The sequence below is a fragment of the Heteronotia binoei genome, chromosome 8 (assembly GCF_032191835.1).
Source record: "Heteronotia binoei isolate CCM8104 ecotype False Entrance Well chromosome 8, APGP_CSIRO_Hbin_v1, whole genome shotgun sequence".
NCBI lineage: Eukaryota > Metazoa > Chordata > Lepidosauria > Squamata > Gekkonidae > Heteronotia > Heteronotia binoei.
This window is the reverse complement of record NC_083230.1, coordinates 6,753,111-6,771,734: the sequence shown is the minus strand read 5'-3', so window position 1 is coordinate 6,771,734 and position 18,624 is coordinate 6,753,111. Positions and strand designations below refer to the sequence as shown.

Genomic DNA, 18,624 nt, shown 5'->3' with positions numbered 1-18,624 from the left:
TCAAAAATCCTGCTAAAAACATCCCAACACATGGGGAAGACAGGCCTGCCTTAATTTTAAGGCAACAACGCTTGGTTTTTTTCACCTAAATTACCTCAGCCTGAGAGCAGCCTGAACAAAGCAGTAACAGCTAAAATGGTGGCCGTTTACCCGAATAGTCCTGAAATACTGGGTTTTTGACACTGCTTCAATGACTCTATTAAAGCCATGGAAGAATCCTTGTTACAGACTATCTCAGATAAGATCGCTTCGTTGTTACAACCTGTTACATTACAAATAACTGAACTTACTGCTTCAGTCTCTTCCACAGCACAGATCCCTGATTCTGCTTATAACAACAGTTTAATGAACCAGGAAGCAGGTCAGAGGGCACAGGAAGAGATTATCATTTTGAAGGACAGAACTATACTTCTTGAAGGGTCTGTGAGATAAGGAAAAATTAAATTTCATGGGTTTGCTGAGGGCACTGAGAATTCTACAGATTTAACTGTCTTTATGGGGCAGTGGCTAGCCTCCACTTTAGCTTTGAAACTTTTCCAGCCATCTCAAGGGCTTCAAAATGAACTCTGCCTAGAGATATTGCGGTAACTTTTCTGGATGCTAGAGTAAGAAGATGAATTCTGAATGTGGCTAAAAAAAAAGGTTTCTTGCTGTACAATGACTGTCAGATCTTAGCTTTTCAAGATATTTCACCTGTAGTGCTCCAGATAAGATGCTTGCTGAAACCTGTTACTAAGAAACTGCAAGAGACTAAAGTTAAATATCGCTGGATCACTACTGAAAAACTGATGGTCTCTTTACATGGCAAGCAGTTTTTTTTGCTGATAATGAGGAATCAGGAGAAACCTTACTATACATTTAATAGACTCAATGAAAGGAAACTGTCTCTATTATCTACTCCTGAAAAAACATTTAAATCACCATCTCTTTAAGTTTAGTCTCCAGCTGAATGTTGTTATTTTGTAATTTCCATTGTCGTCTTCATCTATTGCTGCTGTTGTTCTGTAGTGTATCAAGAAATGTCATGCGACCCGACGGGGGGGGGCAACTGGACAGTCCCAGGAGCCCCAGCGCCGGGAGCCTGTCCCCGCCTATCTCCAGCTGTGGCGGGAAGTTCAACGGGGCTGGATTGGCCCGACCAACCCAGTAGGCTGTACCCGGGATTGTACATAAGCGGGACCCGGCCCGCGTGTTCGCTCTCTTGCAACGTGCTCCTAATAAACCATGTTGCCCTACTCTCGTCTCCGCTTCGAGTACGTTACACTGGCGACGAAGGTGGGATACTAGCCTCAGCGGCTACGACGGAGATCTGGGCAACAAGCGACTGCCGCCGCCATCATGGCCAACCAAGGCGGAATCACCGGCTACCTCGAGCCCTTCGACCCAACCAATCCAGAGGGATGGGAGTCCTACGCGGAGCGGGTCGAGTTCTACCTCCGGGCCAACAAGATCACTGACGCCGGAGCAAAGAGGGACGTTCTCATGAGCGTCTGCGGGCCTGCCACGTTCGAGATCGCCAAGGGTCTCTCGGCACCCGCCCGTCTGGCAGAGAAATCCTACGACGAGATCATCCGACTCCTCACGGGACACTTCTCACCACAGCCTTCGCGGGTGGCTCGCAGGTTCCTGTTCCACAAACGGGACCAGATCGCGGGCGAGTCCGCCGCGGACTACCTGGCGGCCCTCCGCAAACTCGCCGGGAACTGCAGCCTCCCCCAACTGGAGGAAGCCCTGGCGGACAGATTCACGTGGGGCCTCCGCGACGAGAGGCTCCAGCAGAAGCTCTTCGCCAAAGAAGAGCTTACTCTCCAGGCCGCCTTCAGCGAAGCGGTGGCATGGGAACGAACCGCACGAACGTTTCCCCGGGCCAAGATGGAAGCTGCCCACCACGGAGAGCTGGACCACGACGGCCCCGAGGAGGAGGAAGCCCATCAGCTACGCCGCCCAGCCGGGCCACCCAACAGAGCGACCCAACGCCCCCGAGCGACCGACCGACCACCAGCGTCGGAGAGAGCCCCGGCCACCAAGTGCGCCAGCTGCGGCGGCCCCCACGAGCGGAGAGACTGCCAATACCGGACCTGGGACTGCAGGAGCTGCGGAAAGACCGGCCACATTGCCAGGGCTTGCCGAGCCAAGCCCAACCGCAGGAAGCCGACCACGTACCACGAGTCCGCGGAGTCCCACGCGGTAGACTCTACGTCCCTACAGGTACTGAACTTGCCCCACGATTCCCCCGATAAAATCAAAGTGGCGGTCCTTATAGAGGGGAACCCCTGCCAAATGGAGGTGGACTCAGGGTCCTCCATTTCCCTTATTGCGGAAGAAACCCTAAGAGAACTGTGTCCCCGCCAGCGGCTGCAACTTCGGCCGGCAGACTTCATACTCCGGGACTTCCAGAAGAACCCGGTGCAAATTGCGGGGTGGGCGCGGGTACAAGTCGAGCGGGGGTCCTTCCACGGCCCGCTGGACATCCTGGTGGTTAAGCGCCAGCTGGCCACCCTGCTAGGTCTGGCCTGGTTCAAACCCTTGGGAATCCGCGTGGAGGGGGTGGGCCAGACCATAACGCCCCGGGGGTTCGGGGAGATTTGCAAGGAATTCCCCGAGGTATTCGATGGGTCCCTAGGGAGCTACCGGGGGCCGCCCATCTCCCTGCCCCTAGACCCCACGGTCAGACCGATTCGGCTCAAGGCCAGGAGGGTTCCGTTCGCCTTGAAACCTAAGATTGAGGCAGAGTTAGACCGCCTCACGGCACAAGGCGTCCTCGAGCCGGTGGACTACGCCACCTGGGAAACCCCCATCGTTACCCCCATCAAGCCAAACGGGGAGGTGCGGATCTGTGCCGATTATAAATGCACCATAAACAAGGCACTACAGGACAACCCCTATCCAGTGCCGGTGGTGAGCCATGTCCTGGCCGCCCTAGCGGGGGCTAGGATATTTGGGAAGCTAGACCTGGCCCAGGCCTACCAGCAGCTCCCAGTAGACAATAAGACGGCGGAGGCCCAAACGATCGTGACCCACAGGGGGGCTTTCCGGGTAAAGAGGCTTCAGTTTGGGGTTAGCGTCGCTCCGGGGATTTTCCAGAGCCTAATGGACGCTCTCCTTAAGGGGATCCCAGGAGTCCAGCCGTTTTTCGACGACGTTTTAGTCGCCGCCCCGGACCCCGATGAATTCGGCAACCGCCTTCGAGAGGTGCTCCGCCGGTTCCAGGCAGCGGGGCTCAAGGTCAAGAGAGAGAAATGCTTGCTGGGGGTTCCACGGGTGGAGTTTCTGGGGTTCGCCGTTGACGCAGCAGGAATCCACCCCACGGAAGAAAAGACCCGAGCCATCGTGCAAGCCCCGGCTCCCACTTGTAAAGCGGAGCTCCAAAGCTTCTTGGGGGTGCTCAACTTTTACCACTCCTTCCTCCCCCACAAGGCAGCCCTGGCGGAGCCCCTTCACCGGCTGCTGGACAAAAAAGCCCCTTGGGTTTGGGGCAAACGACAGGCCGCGGCGTTTCAGGCGGTCAAGGACGTCCTGGTGTCCAATGCGGTGCTCCACCATTTTGACGAGGCCCTCCCCGTCATCCTGGCCTGCGATGCGTCGCCGTATGGGGTGGGAGCAGTCCTGGGGCACCAGCTTCCGGACGGGAGGGAGGTACCGGTCGCATATTACTCCCGCACGCTCACTTCAGCCGAGCGCAACTACGCGCAGATAGATAAAGAGGCCCTGACAATCGTGGCAGGGGTCCGAAAGTTCCATGAGTATCTATATGGGAGAAGGTTCACCATTGCCACGGACCACAAGCCCCTCTTAGGTCTACTGGCCCCAGACCGACAAACCCCCCAAATACTCTCACAGCGCGTGTTGAGGTGGAACCAATTCCTCAACTCATACACGTACACACTGGTTCATAGGGCCGGCAAGGCTATGGGACACGCGGATGCGCTTAGCCGTTTGCCGCTTCCGGAGACGGGTCCGGACCCCGCACCCGCACACCAGGTCATGATGATAGAGAGCCTCCCAGAGCCGCCCCTCCACGCAACGGAGGTGGCCAAGGCCACCCAGAAACACAAGACACTGGCACGGGTGCTCGACTGGGTGGTGAGGGGGTGGCCAGAGGGAAACATGGGGGAAGAATTCAAGCCTTACAAGGCGAGGAGGGAGGAATTAGCCGCACACAAGGGCTGCATACTTTGGGGCAGTAGGGTAGTGATTCCACCCCCGCTCCAAAAGCGTGTTCTAGAATCCCTACACGAGACTCATCCCGGCATAGTGCGAATGAAGGCTCTGGCCAGGAGCTACGTCTGGTGGCCGGGAATGGACGGGGAGATCGAGGGCTGGGTCCGCGGGTGCCAGACCTGCCAGGAATCACGGCCCGAGCCGCCCAGCGCCCCCGTCACTAGGTGGGAGTCCACCCGGAAACCATGGTCGAGACTCCATATCGACTTTGCGGGCCCATTCCAGGGGCAGACCTTCATCATAATGGTGGACTCCTACACCAAATGGCTGGAGGTCATCCCCGTAGGGTCCACCTCGTCCACAGCCGCGATCAGAGCTCTGCGCAGGGTCCTATGCACACATGGCATCCCGGACACCATAGTCTCTGATAACGGGGCCGCCTTCACCTCAGCCGACTTCCAGGCGTTCCTGCAAAGATATCTGATCAGGCACATAAGGTCGGCTCCCTTCCATCCGGCCACCAACGGCCAGGCGGAGCGGATGGTCCGCACAACAAAGGAGGCCCTCGGCCGAATTGTACAGGGGGACTGGGACCACAGGCTGGCCGCGTTCCTCTTCGATAATCGGATCACCCCTAACCCGGTCACAGGAGTCAGCCCGGCTGAGCTCCTCATGGGACGCAAACTCATAACCCGGCTGGACCGGCTGCATCCCGACCGAGCTTCAGACACCCGCGGGAGCCCCGAAGTCCGAGACGCCGCCCGGGGCTTCTTCGCGGGCGACCCAGTTTTCGCCCGAAACTATGCAAGGGGCCCCGATTGGGTGGCGGGGCGGGTACTGAGGGTAACCGGGTCCCGCCACTACGACATATCAACGGAGGGGGGCCAGGTACTACGGCGGCACATTGACCAGTTGAGGCGCCGCACCCTTCCGGAGGCCTCCACAGACACGGACGAGGCTATATCCAGCGAGGAGCCTAACGGAGACCGCCTAGAGGACGCGATCCCAACATCCGAGATGCGGGCGCCGGAGGTACCGGAACCGACCGAGCCCGAGGGATCCGCTGAACCGGACGGGCCGCCCCCGTCCACTCCAGGACCTACCGAGGCACCATCCTCGGCGGCCGCGCCGCCGCCACCGGGACCCCCCAGACGGTCCACTCGGGAGCGCCGGCCCCCCGCATACTTACAGGACTTTGTACATTAACCAGGGGGGTAGGGGTGTAGTGTATCAAGAAATGTCATGCGACCCGACGGGGGGGGCAACTGGACAGTCCCAGGAGCCCCAGCGCCGGGAGCCTGTCCCCGCCTATCTCCAGCTGTGGCGGGAAGTTCAACGGGGCTGGATTGGCCTGACCAACCCAGTAGGCTGTACCCGGGATTGTACATAAGCGGGACCCGGCCCGCGTGTTCGCTCTCTTGCAACGTGCTCCTAATAAACCATGTTGCCCTACTCTCGTCTCCGCTTCGAGTACGTTACATGTTCATCATTCTTGCTGAATTTTTTCTCCATTATATTTAAAAATATGCATTATACACATGGGTTTGATGTATAGGTGACAGCAAGTAGGAGTTGTTTTTTTGTTTTTGTTTTTTTGATTTTCAGAATTCCAAGCTGATTATATGACTCTCCCTAGTAATGAGTGTGATAGATCAAGAACCTACTAAGGGGGTGGCTTTCATTAGAATGTTGTAGGGTTGCCAAGTCCAATTCCAGAAATATCTGGGGACTTTGGGGGTGGAGCCAGGAGACTTTGGGGTGGAGCTAGGAGACACTGGGGTGGAGCTAGGAGCAAGGGTGTGACAAGCACAATTGAACTCCGAAGGGAGTTCTGTCCATCACAATTAAAGGGACCTCACAACTTTTAAAATGCCTTCCTTCCCTCCACCCTCCCCTTCTCTGATTTCTTTCCCCCCAGCAAGCTGGGGACACATTTTACTGACCTCAGAAGGATGGAAGGTTGAGTCAAACTGGAACCGGCTACCTGAACCAGCTTCCGCTGGGATCGAACTCAGGTTGTGAGCAGAGGGCTCCAGCTGAAGTACTGCAGCTTTACTGTGTGGCCCCTTTAAATGTGATGGCTAGAACTCTTGTGCTTGCCACACCCTTGCTCCTGGCTCCACCCCCAAAGTCTCCTGGCTCCACCCTCAAAGTTCCCAGATATTTCTTGAGTGGGACCTGGTGTGGGAGGGGGAAGCCAGGCTCCCACTGCCCCCGCGATACAACTCCGCATCCCAGCAGAACCGGCCAAACTCCTGTCGCCCAGCAGCCGCCGCTCACAGCAATTGCCCCGAGCTGCCCTGAGCCGCTCTTCACAGCCCCGACATGCAGCTGCGCTGTAGAGGCCCGTACCACGTCGCTTGCCGCCTACGGACGCTGAAACCGACGACGTGGCTCTCCCTGTCGAGAGCCACGAGAGAACTGCGCTGCACAGGTGGGAGCCAGGGCTTTATAGCCCCGACTCCACGCCCCCCCCCTACAACTCCCGGATGGCCAGGAAGCCGACGTCAGCCTTCCTCCTTCCGGGAGGGCAAAGCACAGCCCCCAGCCCCTGGCTGGAAAGGGGGGGAGTGGATGCACCTGCCAAGTGCATGCGGGGGGGGGAGGAGGGAGGCTCTTCTCCGTTTCACTGTAGCTGCTCCTCCGAGATGGGCTCAGGCTGAGCCCATCTCGGAGGAGCAGCTACAGTGAAGCGGAGAAGAGGCAGCAGCCATTTCCCCTCCTCTCCCCCCACTTCCATTTTTTTGGGGAGCGGGGGAAGAGGCTGGAAATCCTGGGGTCCCCCGCCAGGGCGGGAGGGTTGGGAAGCCTAGAATGTTGTCATTACTTTCATTTCTCTTAATTTGAAACTAATTGTACATGGAGCTAGTGCTTGGTTATTGGCTAAATATAATTGTTGTTTTTTTAGAAATGAGATATATCAATGAGAAGAGGAAAAAATATCCAAGTTTGTTAGGTGATTCCCCTCTGTACAGTTGTTAAGGCACCTCATTAGGGTGATTTCATTACTTTTACTTCTCATATTACATACCTAAGTTTTGATTTTATTCTTCTTGAAAGGTCAGTGCTTTAAGATTGGTTATGTATGGGCCTAGGAGGTAATACAATGGGAAGAGAAAAAAAATATCCAAGCTTTTTGTATGACTCCTCTATATAGTGCACAAGGTATATTAATAGCTTTATTGGTCTTCTCCAAGCAATTATACGTGATCTCCTGTATGAAAATGTTGCTTTGTTATATTGTAATTGCAATTCCAGTAGGAGTCCAGGAAGCCTCTGAGTATTTCAGTAACTTTCCAAGCTCTCTGCTTTCAGATGAGCCTCCACACTGTAAGTCAAATGGCAACTTTGTTCAGTTACATGGCATCAAAGTGTTATAAGGTATCTTCCTTTTCCCATAGCTAGGTTTAATTACTGGTATGTATTCCAAAGAGTAAGACGGGAGGTTGGTTAATCTCATATACTCCAAGCCTTTAATGTGACTCTCCTCTGTATAAATTCTTTTGGTACTGATAAGTGAATTGTCAGCTCCAAGCTGCATATATACACTCCCCTGTATGTCTAAGATACTGTGTACAAGGAAGTATAATGGGTTCTTGACAGAGGATATTTTAGCTACTTGGAGAGGGTGGGGGGGGGGAGGAGGGCAATGTTGAAGGAATCGTTTGTCTCCATTGTTGTTTTTTTGTTCAGTACGTTGGTGTTTTCTTACAGAAGTCCGGTTTAGGTACGGACACTAATTTTCTAGTTTTTTCTTATTTCTTTGAAGGGTGAACAAACATGTGGACAAAGGAGACCCGATAGATATTGTTTACTTTGACTTCCAGAAAGCTTTTGATAAAGTTCCTCATCAAAGGCTCCTTAGAAAGCTCGAGAGTAAAAGGACAGGTCCTCTTGTGGATTAAAAACTGGCTAATTAATAGGAAGCAGAGAGTGAGTATAAATGGGCAGTCTTTGCAGTGGAGGACGGTAAGCAGTGGAGTGCCGCAGGGCTCAGTACTGGGTCCCATGCTCTTTAACTTGTTCATAAATGATTTGGAGTTGAGAGTAAGCAGTGAAGTGGCCAAGTTTGAAGATGACACTAAATTGTTCAGGGTGTTGAGAACCAGAGAGGATTGTGAGGAACTCCAAAGGGATCTGTTGAGGCTGGGTGAGTGGGCTTCAACGTGGCAGATGAGGTTCAATGTGGCCAAGTGCAAAGTAATGCACAATGGGGCCAAGAATCCCAGCTACAAATACAAGTTGATGGGGTGTGAACTGGCAGAGACTGTCCAAGAGAGAAATCTTGGGGTCATGGTAGATAACTCACTGAAAATGTCAAGACAGTGTGCGATTGCAATAAAAAAGGCCAACACCATGCTGGGAATTATTAGGAAGGGAATTGAAAACAAATCAGCCAGTATCATAATGCCCCTGTATAAATCGATGGTGCGGTCTCATTTGGAATACTGTGTGCAATTCTGGTCATTGCACCTCAAAAAGGATATCATAGCATTGGAAAAAGTCTAGAAAAGGGCAACTAGAATGATTAAAGCTTTGGAACACTTTCCCTATGGAGAAAGGTTAAAACGCTTGGGGCTCTTTAGCTTGGAGAAACGTCGGCTGCGGGGTGACATGATAGAGGTTTACAAGATTATGCATGGGATGGAGAAGGTAGAGAAAGAAGTACTTTTCTCTCTTTCTCACAATACAAGACTTTGTGGTCATTCAATGAAATTGCTGAGCAGTCAGGTTAAAACGGATAAAAGGAAGTATTTCTTCACCCAAAGGGTGATTAACATGTGGAATTCACTGCCACAGGAGGTGGCGGCGGCTATAAGCATAGCCAGCTTCAAGAGGGGGTTGGATGAAAACATGGACCAGAGGTCCATCGGTGGCTATTAGCCACAGTGTGTGTGTGTGTATATATATATATATTTATAAATATATAATTTTTTTGGCCACTGTGTGACACAGAGTGTTGGACTGGATGAGCCATTGGCCTGATCCAACATGGCTTCTCTTATGTTCTTATTTAAGGTACGTGCGAAGTGCGTAATCTCATTCTATAGAGCCAGTTTGGTGTAGTGGTTAAGTGTGTGGACTCTTATCTGGGAGAACCAGGTTTGATTCCCCACTCGTCCACTTGCACCTGCTGGAATGGCCTTGGGTTTGCCATAGCTCTGGCAGAGGTTGTCCTTGAAAGGGCAGCTGCTGTGAGAGCCCTCTCAGCCCCACCCACCTCACAGGGTGTCTGTTGTGGGGGGAAAAGAGATGGGAGATTGTAAGCCACTCTGAGTCTCTGATTCAGAGAGAAGGGTGGGGTATAAATCTGCAATTCTTCTTCTTCTTCTATATTATCTAGAGCTCTTTAGTAGTTTTTGAATTTATTATTTATTTTGCTGGTACAGGCATGGCCTATGTTACCAGTTTCTTTCATTAAATGTCAGAGGTCTTAACAATTGTATCAAACAACACAGAATACTATCTCATATTATGAAGTTTAAGCCACAAATAACATTTTTTACAGGAAACTCATATTAAATCTAATTAAGTCCCAGTTTTGAAATCTTCCTGGTTTAGTGCCCTATTTCATGCAGCTGGATCCTCAGAATCTAGAGGTATGGCCATTCTTATTGCAAAATCAATCCGTTTTGAACCCCACAACACTCTTCAGGACCCTCAGAGTCGCTTTGTTTTTGTAAAAGGTCTACTTGATGGTGACTCTTGGCTCCATATACGCCCCTAATGTTTTACAAATTCAGTTCCTAAAACATGCCCTGAAAATTTTACAGGATTTCTGAGGAGAGGTAATCTTGGGAGGAGATTTAAACTACATTGCAGATAGGATCTTGGATAGATCAGGTTCTAAAAAAATTAAAAATCACTCTTAGTCATCCGAACCTTACTGCATATTTTACTGCAAAAATATGCACTTTGTGACATATGGAGGTTAAAAAATCCTTTAACGAGAGACTACACGTTTTTTTCTCATCATTTTCAATCATACTCGTGCATAAATTTCATTCTAACCTCTCAGTCCTTGATTGGTAAAATCCTCACAGGCAGATATAGAAGCTAGAGCCTGATCTGTTCATTCTCCAGTAACCTGTTCTATAGAATCTTTTGAGCAGCAAGACAGGGAAAGACGCTGGGTTATGAATTTAGCAATTTTTCATCATGAGAGCATTAGACAGCAAATTTCTAAAAGTATAGCTGACTTCTTTAAGGAAAATTCCCCACATGTCACTGCACTTTCAGTTCAATGGGATGCCTTTAAGGCAACCCTCGAGGGCAATTAATTGCAGTTACATCTCACCTAAAAAAATATAAAGAGGCAATCAAACATCTAATGGTCAACATAAAATCCTTAGAGGCTCTACATAAAAGAACAGGTAGCAAAATGATTTTCAAAAAACTAACCGCTGAAAGAAATTTATTAGAAACCTTAGAAAGTGATAGTATTCAAAAAAGCTAATTTATACTAATTTGTACTAAACAAAAATACTGAATTAGATCCCAGATCAACATCAAAAAAACTAAGATCATGGCATCCAGCCCCATTACTCCTTAGCAAATAGAAGGGGAAGACATGGAAGTAGTGACAGACTTCACATTCCTGGGATCCAAGATCACTGCAGATGGTGGCTGTAGCCATGAAATTAAAAGACATTTGCTCCTTGGGAGGACAGCTATGACGAACCTGGGCAGTATAATAAAAAGTAGAGATATCACCCTGCCAACAAGTCCATATAGTCAAAGCAATGGCATTCCCAGTAGTAATGTATGGCTATGAGGGTTGGATAAGGAAGCGCAGAAGAATAGATGCTTTTGAGCTGTGGTGCTGGAGAAGACTCTTGAGAGTCCCTTGGACTGCAAGAAGATCAAATCAGTCAGTCCTAAGGGAAATCAACCCTGACTGATCCCTGGAAGGTCATCTCTTGTCCTTCCTATTCAATTATTTTCCTCTATTGCTTTGCATTGTTCCTTCAGGAAGGCCTCCTTATCTCTCCTTGCTGTCCTCTGGAAATCTGCATTCAGTTGGGTGAATTTTCCTTTTCACCTTTGCCTTTCACTTTCCTTCTTTCCTCAGCTATTTGTAAAGCCTCATCAGACAGCCACTTTGCTTTCTTGCATTTCTTTTTCTTTGGGATGGTGTTGATTGCTGCCTTCTGTACAATGTCACGAACCTCCGTCCATAGTTCTTCAGGCACTCTGTCAACTCTAGTTCCTTAAACCTATTCTTCACCTCCACTGTATATTCATAAAGGATGTGATCAAGGTCAAACTTGAATGGCCTAATGGCTTCCACAGTTTTCTTCGGTTTAAGCCTGAATTTTGCAGTAAGTAGCTCATGATCTAAGTCACAGTCAGCTCCAGAACTTGTGTTTGCTGACTGTAAGGAGCTTCTCCATTTTTGCTTGCAGAGTATAAAATCAATCTGATTTCTGTGTTGTCCATCAGCACATCAGGAAAAGGTGGAATATAAGTCTACTAAATAAATAAATAAATAAATAAATAAATAAATAAATAAATAAATGTCCATGTGTAGAGTTCCTTTTTAGGTTGTTGGAAGAGTGTGTTTGCTATGACCAGCTTGTTCTCTTGACAAAACTCTATTAGCCTTTGCCCGGCTTCATTTTGTTCTCCAAGGCCAAACTTGTTACCTTTTGACTTCCTACTTCAGCATTCCAGTCCTGTATGATGACGAGAACATCTTTTTTCGTGTTAGTTCTGGAAGGTGTTGTAGATCTTCATAGAACTGGTCCACCTCAGCCTCTTCTGTGTCAGTGGTTGAGGCATAGACTTGGATTACTGTGGTACTGAATGGTTTGCCTTGGATACAGATCAAGATCATACTGTCATTTTTGAGACTGCATCCCGTTACTGCCTTCCTCACTCTCTAGTTAACTATAAAGGCCATGCCATTTCTTCTATGGGACTCTTGCCCACAGTAATAGATGTAGTGATCCTCTGAGTTAAATTTGCCCATTCCTGTCCATTTTAGTTCACTGATTTTCAAGATGTCGATCTTCAGTCTTGCCATCTCATGTTTGACCACATCCAGCTTACCTTGATCCATAGATCTTACATTCCACGTTCCAATGCAGTATTGTTCTTTGCAGCATCGGACTTTCCATTCATCATCATCAGCTGAGCGTCCTTTTGGCTTTGGCCCAGCCACTTCACTCTTTCTGTGGTTACTTGTACTTGCCCTCCGCTCTTCCCCAGTAGCATATTGGGCACCTTCCGACCTGAGGGGCTCATCTTCCAGTGCCATATCTTTTAGCCTTTTGTTACTGTCCATGGTGTTTTCTTGGCAAGGATACTGGAGTGGGTTGCCATTTCCTTCTCCAGTGGATCATGTTTTGTCTGAGTTTTCTGCTGTGGCCTGTCCATCCTGGGCGGCCCTCCATGGTGTAGCCCACAGCCTCATCAAACCATGCAAGTCCTCTCACTGCATCAAGGCAGCAATCCATCTATTTAGGGAATTTTAATATCTCAACACAGAATTGCTTCATTTGTTGGTTCCGCTGGGGAATGGAACAAGGCTTTTGAGTCATCCCTTTCATTTCCCCCTAGGGATTACTCAAATGCTTGCCAGCAATTTCCTGTTTTGGGCCACTTCCAGTTTTGTCATTTGGGTCCCTACCCACCCCCAGAATGCTCCCCAAAGGCCTCTGCTGGAAAGGTAAGGGCAATCCTAGCTCTATTTTGTCCTTCCAGCTGATCCCAAGGAGGCTGTAGAAGACCTGAACTAGTACCTGGAGTCAGTTTTGGAGTGGATGTAGGCTAATAAACTGTAAATTCAATTCCAACAAGACAGATATCCTACTGGTGGGCAGAAGGTCTGACCCTTACCACCTGCTCTGGATAGGTTATACTCCCCTTGAAGGAACAGGTTCATAGTCTGAGGGTGCCCTTGAACCCAGGACTGCTGCAGAAGAAGAGGAGGAGGAGACTGGCCTTCACTACCTGAAGGAGTCTCAGAGCAGCTTACAATCTCCTTTCCCTTCCCCTCCCCACAACAGACACCTGGTGAGGTAGGTGGAGCTGAGAGAGCTCTAACAGAACTGCTCTTGAGAGAACAGCTCTTGAGAGAACAGCTCTGTGAGAACTTGTGACTGACTCAAGGTCAAATAAGCAGGTGCACACAGAGAAGTGGGGAATCAGACCTGGTTCTCCCAGATAAGAGTCCATGCACTTAACCACTACACCAAATTGAAGAAGAGAAGGAGGAGATAGGATTTATACCCCTCCTTCACTTTGAGTCTCAGAGCAGCTTACAATCTCCTTTCTCTTCCCCTCCCCACAACAGACACCCTGTAAGGTAGGTGGGGCTGAGAGATGGATAAGCAGGTGGCAGCTGTGGCCAGGAGGGCCTTTAACCAGCTTCAACTGGTTAGCCCGCTGCAGCTTTCTTGGGCTGAACGGATCTGGCCATTGTGGCACATGCCCTGGTTACATCTACATTACATTATGGTATGTGGTTTGCCCGTGAGGAATGGTCAGAAACATCAGTTAGTGCAGAATGCTACAGCCAGGATATTGACTGGAGTCGATTGTAGGGACCATATCACTCCAGTCTTGGCGCATTTACACTGCCTCTTAGTTTTTCTTTCAGGGCAGAATTCACTGTGCTGGTACCTTTAAAATCCTCTATGTTTTGAGACCAACATATCTGAAGGATTGCCTGCTCTCTCAGGAACCTACCCAAGCCTACGGTCATCTTTGGAGACCCTACTTTTGGTGCCCTTGCTTTCTGAATTTAGGCAAATAGCAACCCAGGACAGGGTCTTCTCACTCTTGAGACCAAAAACTCAGAATTATCTCCCCAGAGAGATTTATCTGCCTCATTCCGTTGCCATCTTCTGTTAGTGCATGAAGACTTTGTTTCATTTGGCATTTCCTCAGTGATTTTCCTGCCCAATGTTTTAATTTATATTTTAATATATATTTTAGCTCTGGTTTAAATTGTTTTCATGATGTATTTTTTGCTGGGTTTAATGTTTTTTTAAGCTGTGATTTTATAACGTACTTAGTAGCTGCCTTGATGAGGGCCTTACGAGGTGGGTATAAATTTAGTAAAATTTAAAAAGTGTACAGACCCTTCTGGGGATTTTTCTCTTTGACTGACTTATGTAATGTCAGGACCAGCACCACTCAAACAAGCTTTACTTTATGTTTCTATACGTATTTTAGCTCCAGTGTTAATTGCTACAGTTTTTTTGCTGGGTTTAATGGCTTTAATGATGCGATATTATTATGCATTTTAAAAATTATTAGCCATGTTATGAATGCAGAAAAAGGGGTATAAATATAGTAAACATTTTAAAATGCACAGACCCTTCTGAGGATTTTTCTTCATGAATACTAGCATATTTAATGTCAGAAGCAGATCCATTAAAACCAGTTCCACGTGATTTAGAGACGAAGCTGCAGATGTTATGTGGTAAACACAGTTGTTTGTTCACTTGTTATCATAGCAGTAGAGATTACATTTGTGCATGCGCATGTTGTTTTAAAACCATGCCCCGGAACTGCAGTCTAATCAAATATGCAAGTACAGAAATGTGTTTGCAGTGTACTCATTTTGTGAATTTTATCACTAGAGATTCATGTTGCAGTTCTTAATGAATAGCATTAAGGAACTGTTACTCCAGTTGTATATGTAGATTTGTGAGGCGCAGAAGCTGATTTTCAAGTATGTGCCCCTGTTTTGATTTGCTTCCTGCTTAAGGCAGGCCCTTCATTTCAATGTTGTCTTGATGTTTTCTTTATAGTCTGCAAAAGTGAATGTTCAGTTTAATGCCAGAGAAGAGGTTGACTTTCATTAAATACTCAGGGCACTGGCTATGAAGCTATTTAAGGACAAGTTCAGCGATCGTGCACTGCTTGTGTTTGCCATTCATGTATTCTTAACCTATATTTTGGGGAGTAAGATTTAAGCGTTTGTTCCACATCTGCCACATTTGTATGTCAGGTCCATGCAACCTTGCCATGCAAGTGGGTTGGGATTGGTTTACAAAACAGACATTTGGGTTAACCTTTTCCTTTTGGCAGCAACCGTAGGCAGTGAATAAAGTTTTAACAGCACGGGTGACAAAAAGTGTTGGAATCTTTCTTGGATTTGGGAATCTTCAGGTTTCTTTTCATTTCTTCTATTTCAGTGACTATTTCAACAAGCACCTTTTTTGATGGTTTGCTGGTCACAGGACTCTATACATCTACCAGTGTTCAGGCTTCCCAGAGTATTGGTGGGTCCAGTGCTTTTGGATTTGGTAAGTCCCAAATGATTTAATAAAAAGAGCATTATATGTAAATATATATATGTTAATATCAATCTGAAACTATTTGGCCACTCAGCTTTTAAAATCTTACTCTTTTAAAAAGCTTGACAAGATCTAAACAAGATCAGTCAGAATGTGAATTAAATAAAATAGTTTTCATTGCAGAGCACCCTGAAGAGTAGAGGGCCAAGAAGGAAGGAATTACTTAACCCTTCTCCTACCAGCCACTTTTCCTGAAACTGTCCCCCCCCAGCTATTTGCCTTGCATAGGAGTTGCCAAGTCAGACTCAGGAACTATCTGGGGACTTTGGGGGAGAAGCCAGGTGACTTTTGTGATGTCATGTCCTGTGATGTCATTTCCAGGTTAAAGTTCAAGTGATGTCACTTGGGGCTAGAATTTGCCTTAATCATCAAATACAAATACATGCTGCAAATAATTGAATAGCATAATATTATTAGTGAGAATTGCCTGCGAAAATTGGTGCCAGGAAATTCTCACTAATCACTAACTGCAGTTCTCTCTAATTACGCAATAGTTGTAAGAAGCAGCCCTTTCCTCACTCCCTACAGCATGGGGAGAACATTGTCATCTGAATCTATTTGCACCAATTTGCACAGGTAGTTCTCACTAATAATATTATGTCGTGTTATCTGATTGTTTTATTGTTTTAATATTGTTTTGTTTACTGTCTATTTTATGCTGTTAGCTGCCTTGAGTCTGTATGGAATGGGTGGGATAGAGATATAATGTAAATAAATAAATAAATAAAATGCCTCCTCTAGGCATTTTACAGCTAGGATAATAATCCAAAGCCAATAAAAGCACACCCATTAACAACAAAGCCAAAAAAACACAACCATAAAAAAAATAGGACAATATTATTACAACATGCCCGGGCATAACAATAAGATAAATTACAGAATGAGCAGCGTAAGATGATTTAAGTAAAGTGATCTGCAGTAGGGTTGCCAAGTCCAATTCAAGAAATGTCTGGGGACTTTGGGGGTGGAGCCAGGAGACTTTGGGGGTGGAGCCAAGATCAAGGCTGTGACAAGCATAATTTAACTCCAAAGGGAGTTCTGGCCATCACATTTAAAGGGACAGCACACCTTTTCAATTCCTTCCTTCCATAGGAAATAATGGATAGGGGCACCTTCTTTTGGGGCTCATAGAATTGGACCCCCTGGTCCAATCTTTTTGAAACTTGGGGGGTATTTTGGGGAGAGGCACTAGATGCTATACTGAAAATTTGGTGCCTCTACCCCAAAACACAGCTCCCCCAGAGCCCCAGATACCCGCTGATCAATTCTCCATGATTTCCTATGGGAATAAATCTCCATAGGGAATAATAGAGTTCCCAGCAGACATTTCCCTCCCCTCCCCCCGCTTTCTGATGACCCTGAAGCGGGGGGAGGGCCTCCAAACCGGGGGATCCCCTGCCCCCTCCTGGGGATTGGCAACCCTAATCTGCAGGCCCACAGCACACCATATAGCATTTAAAAGAGAAAACACATTTGTTTTAAAGTCTAGTTAAAAAGAGAGAGAGAGAGAGAGAGAGTATTTTAGGGTGGAATCCAAAAGAAAGAAAGGTGCCAGGCAAGTCTCCTGAGGGAGGGCATTGCAAAGGCAAGATTTCATGCAAGGAATCAATCAATCAATATTTATTTCAGTCAAAGACCAGAGCAGCAATAAAGAAAGACCACTCATAAGAGAAGGACTCAGTGCAGGCTCAGTGTTCTGATCTTCTTGTAACATCCCACTAGTGCTTCCAAGGTGTTGAGGTGGTCTTAATGAACCAAAATGACAGCCACGGCATACTTACAGGCAGCAGCTGCACACACGAATACACATAGTTCTCTAGGGGTAAAATAATGCGTTGAAATAAATGTACATAGGAGGGAAGTATGCTGGTTAGAGTACTCACTAGGTCAGGTCCATTGAGCAGAGACAAGCTGGCTCAAAGCATCAGTGCTTTATTTGTAAGGACATAACTCCAGGAAGCATGAGCTTCAGCTGTTATATAGGAACATGACATACATTGCAGCACAGACAAAGCTGAAAGGAAAATGTGGAATGGATCTTCATCAAGGTCCCTGGGCCCTATCTGTATGGACACAGAGACCTTAATTGAAAATCCACTCCACGTTCTCTCCGCAGCTTTGATGGAGAATCTGTTCCATGTTTTCCGTGCAGCTTTGTCTGCGCTGCAGGCTGCAAAGACAAGGTAGAAAAGGCAGGGAACTGAAAGAACAGGAAACTTTATCAGCCTTGGCGCTTTGAACAGTGAGGCCAGGAGGGGGGGGGGAAGGGGGAGAAGAGACCCAGGGGCCTTATTAAAGCCCTGGGTGGGCCGGTTCTGGCCTGCAGGCAGGACATTTGACATCCCTGCTGTAAGGTTACCTTCACGCTTGAGAGGAGATGGATGGAACATGATAGCAGGGTCTCAGTTAATCAGACCTTTTTTTGTAGCAGGAACTCCTTTGAGTATTAGACCACACACCCTTGATGTAGCCAATCCTCCAAGAGCTTACAGGGCTCGTAGTGCAGGGCCTACTGTAAGCTCAGGGGGGTGTGGCCCAATAAACAAAGGAGTTCCTGCTACAGAAAAAGCCCTGCAGTTAATTATTTTCAGCATTCCTCAGTTAAGGAGGGTACTTCTGCCCATCAGTCTCCAATTTATATGTATTTATTTCCTTCTCTATGTTTTCCTCCGGATTTAAACCAAAACAAATTATGACCATCAGGGTTTGGTTTGTTTTTTTTAGCAGGAACGCATAGGAGCGCAGTTCCAGCTGGCTTGGTGTCAGTGGGCGTGGCCTGATAAGCAAATGGATTCCTACTGGGCTTTTTCTACAGAAATGCCCTATGTGAAACAATGGTGATGTCAGTGGGGTGGCCTAATATGCAAATTAGTTCCTGTTGGATTTTTTCTATTAAAAAAGCCCTGGTGACCATAAAAACTAAGCTTGTTGTTCCAGCTTGGTCCTCTCACCTGTCATACAACGGTAGTATGCCATAGGCTAGTTTGCTGCTCACCCTCTACTTATATGTATGGACTATTAACTTCCATTTCAATGTATCTGAAGAAGTGTGCACGCATATGAAAGCTTATACCTTGAATAAAAGTTTGTTGGTCTTAAGGGCGCTGCTGAACTTGAACTTTGTTCTGCTGCTTCAGACCAACATGGCTAC

At 47.7% G+C, this 18,624-nt stretch overlaps 1 protein-coding gene across 1 annotated transcript in view; it reads left to right on the top strand.

Annotated features, from left to right (window-relative positions):
• Positions 1-14,996: 14,996 nt before the first annotated feature.
• The window catches only part of RELN (reelin), a 659,346-nt gene continuing 655,718 nt past the window's right edge, over positions 14,997-18,624 (top strand). The window contains exons 1-2 of the mRNA XM_060246073.1: positions 14,997-15,078; positions 15,312-15,422. Coding sequence (XP_060102056.1) covers positions 14,997-15,078; positions 15,312-15,422 — 193 coding nt within the window. The remainder of the gene's footprint in view (positions 15,079-15,311; positions 15,423-18,624) is intronic.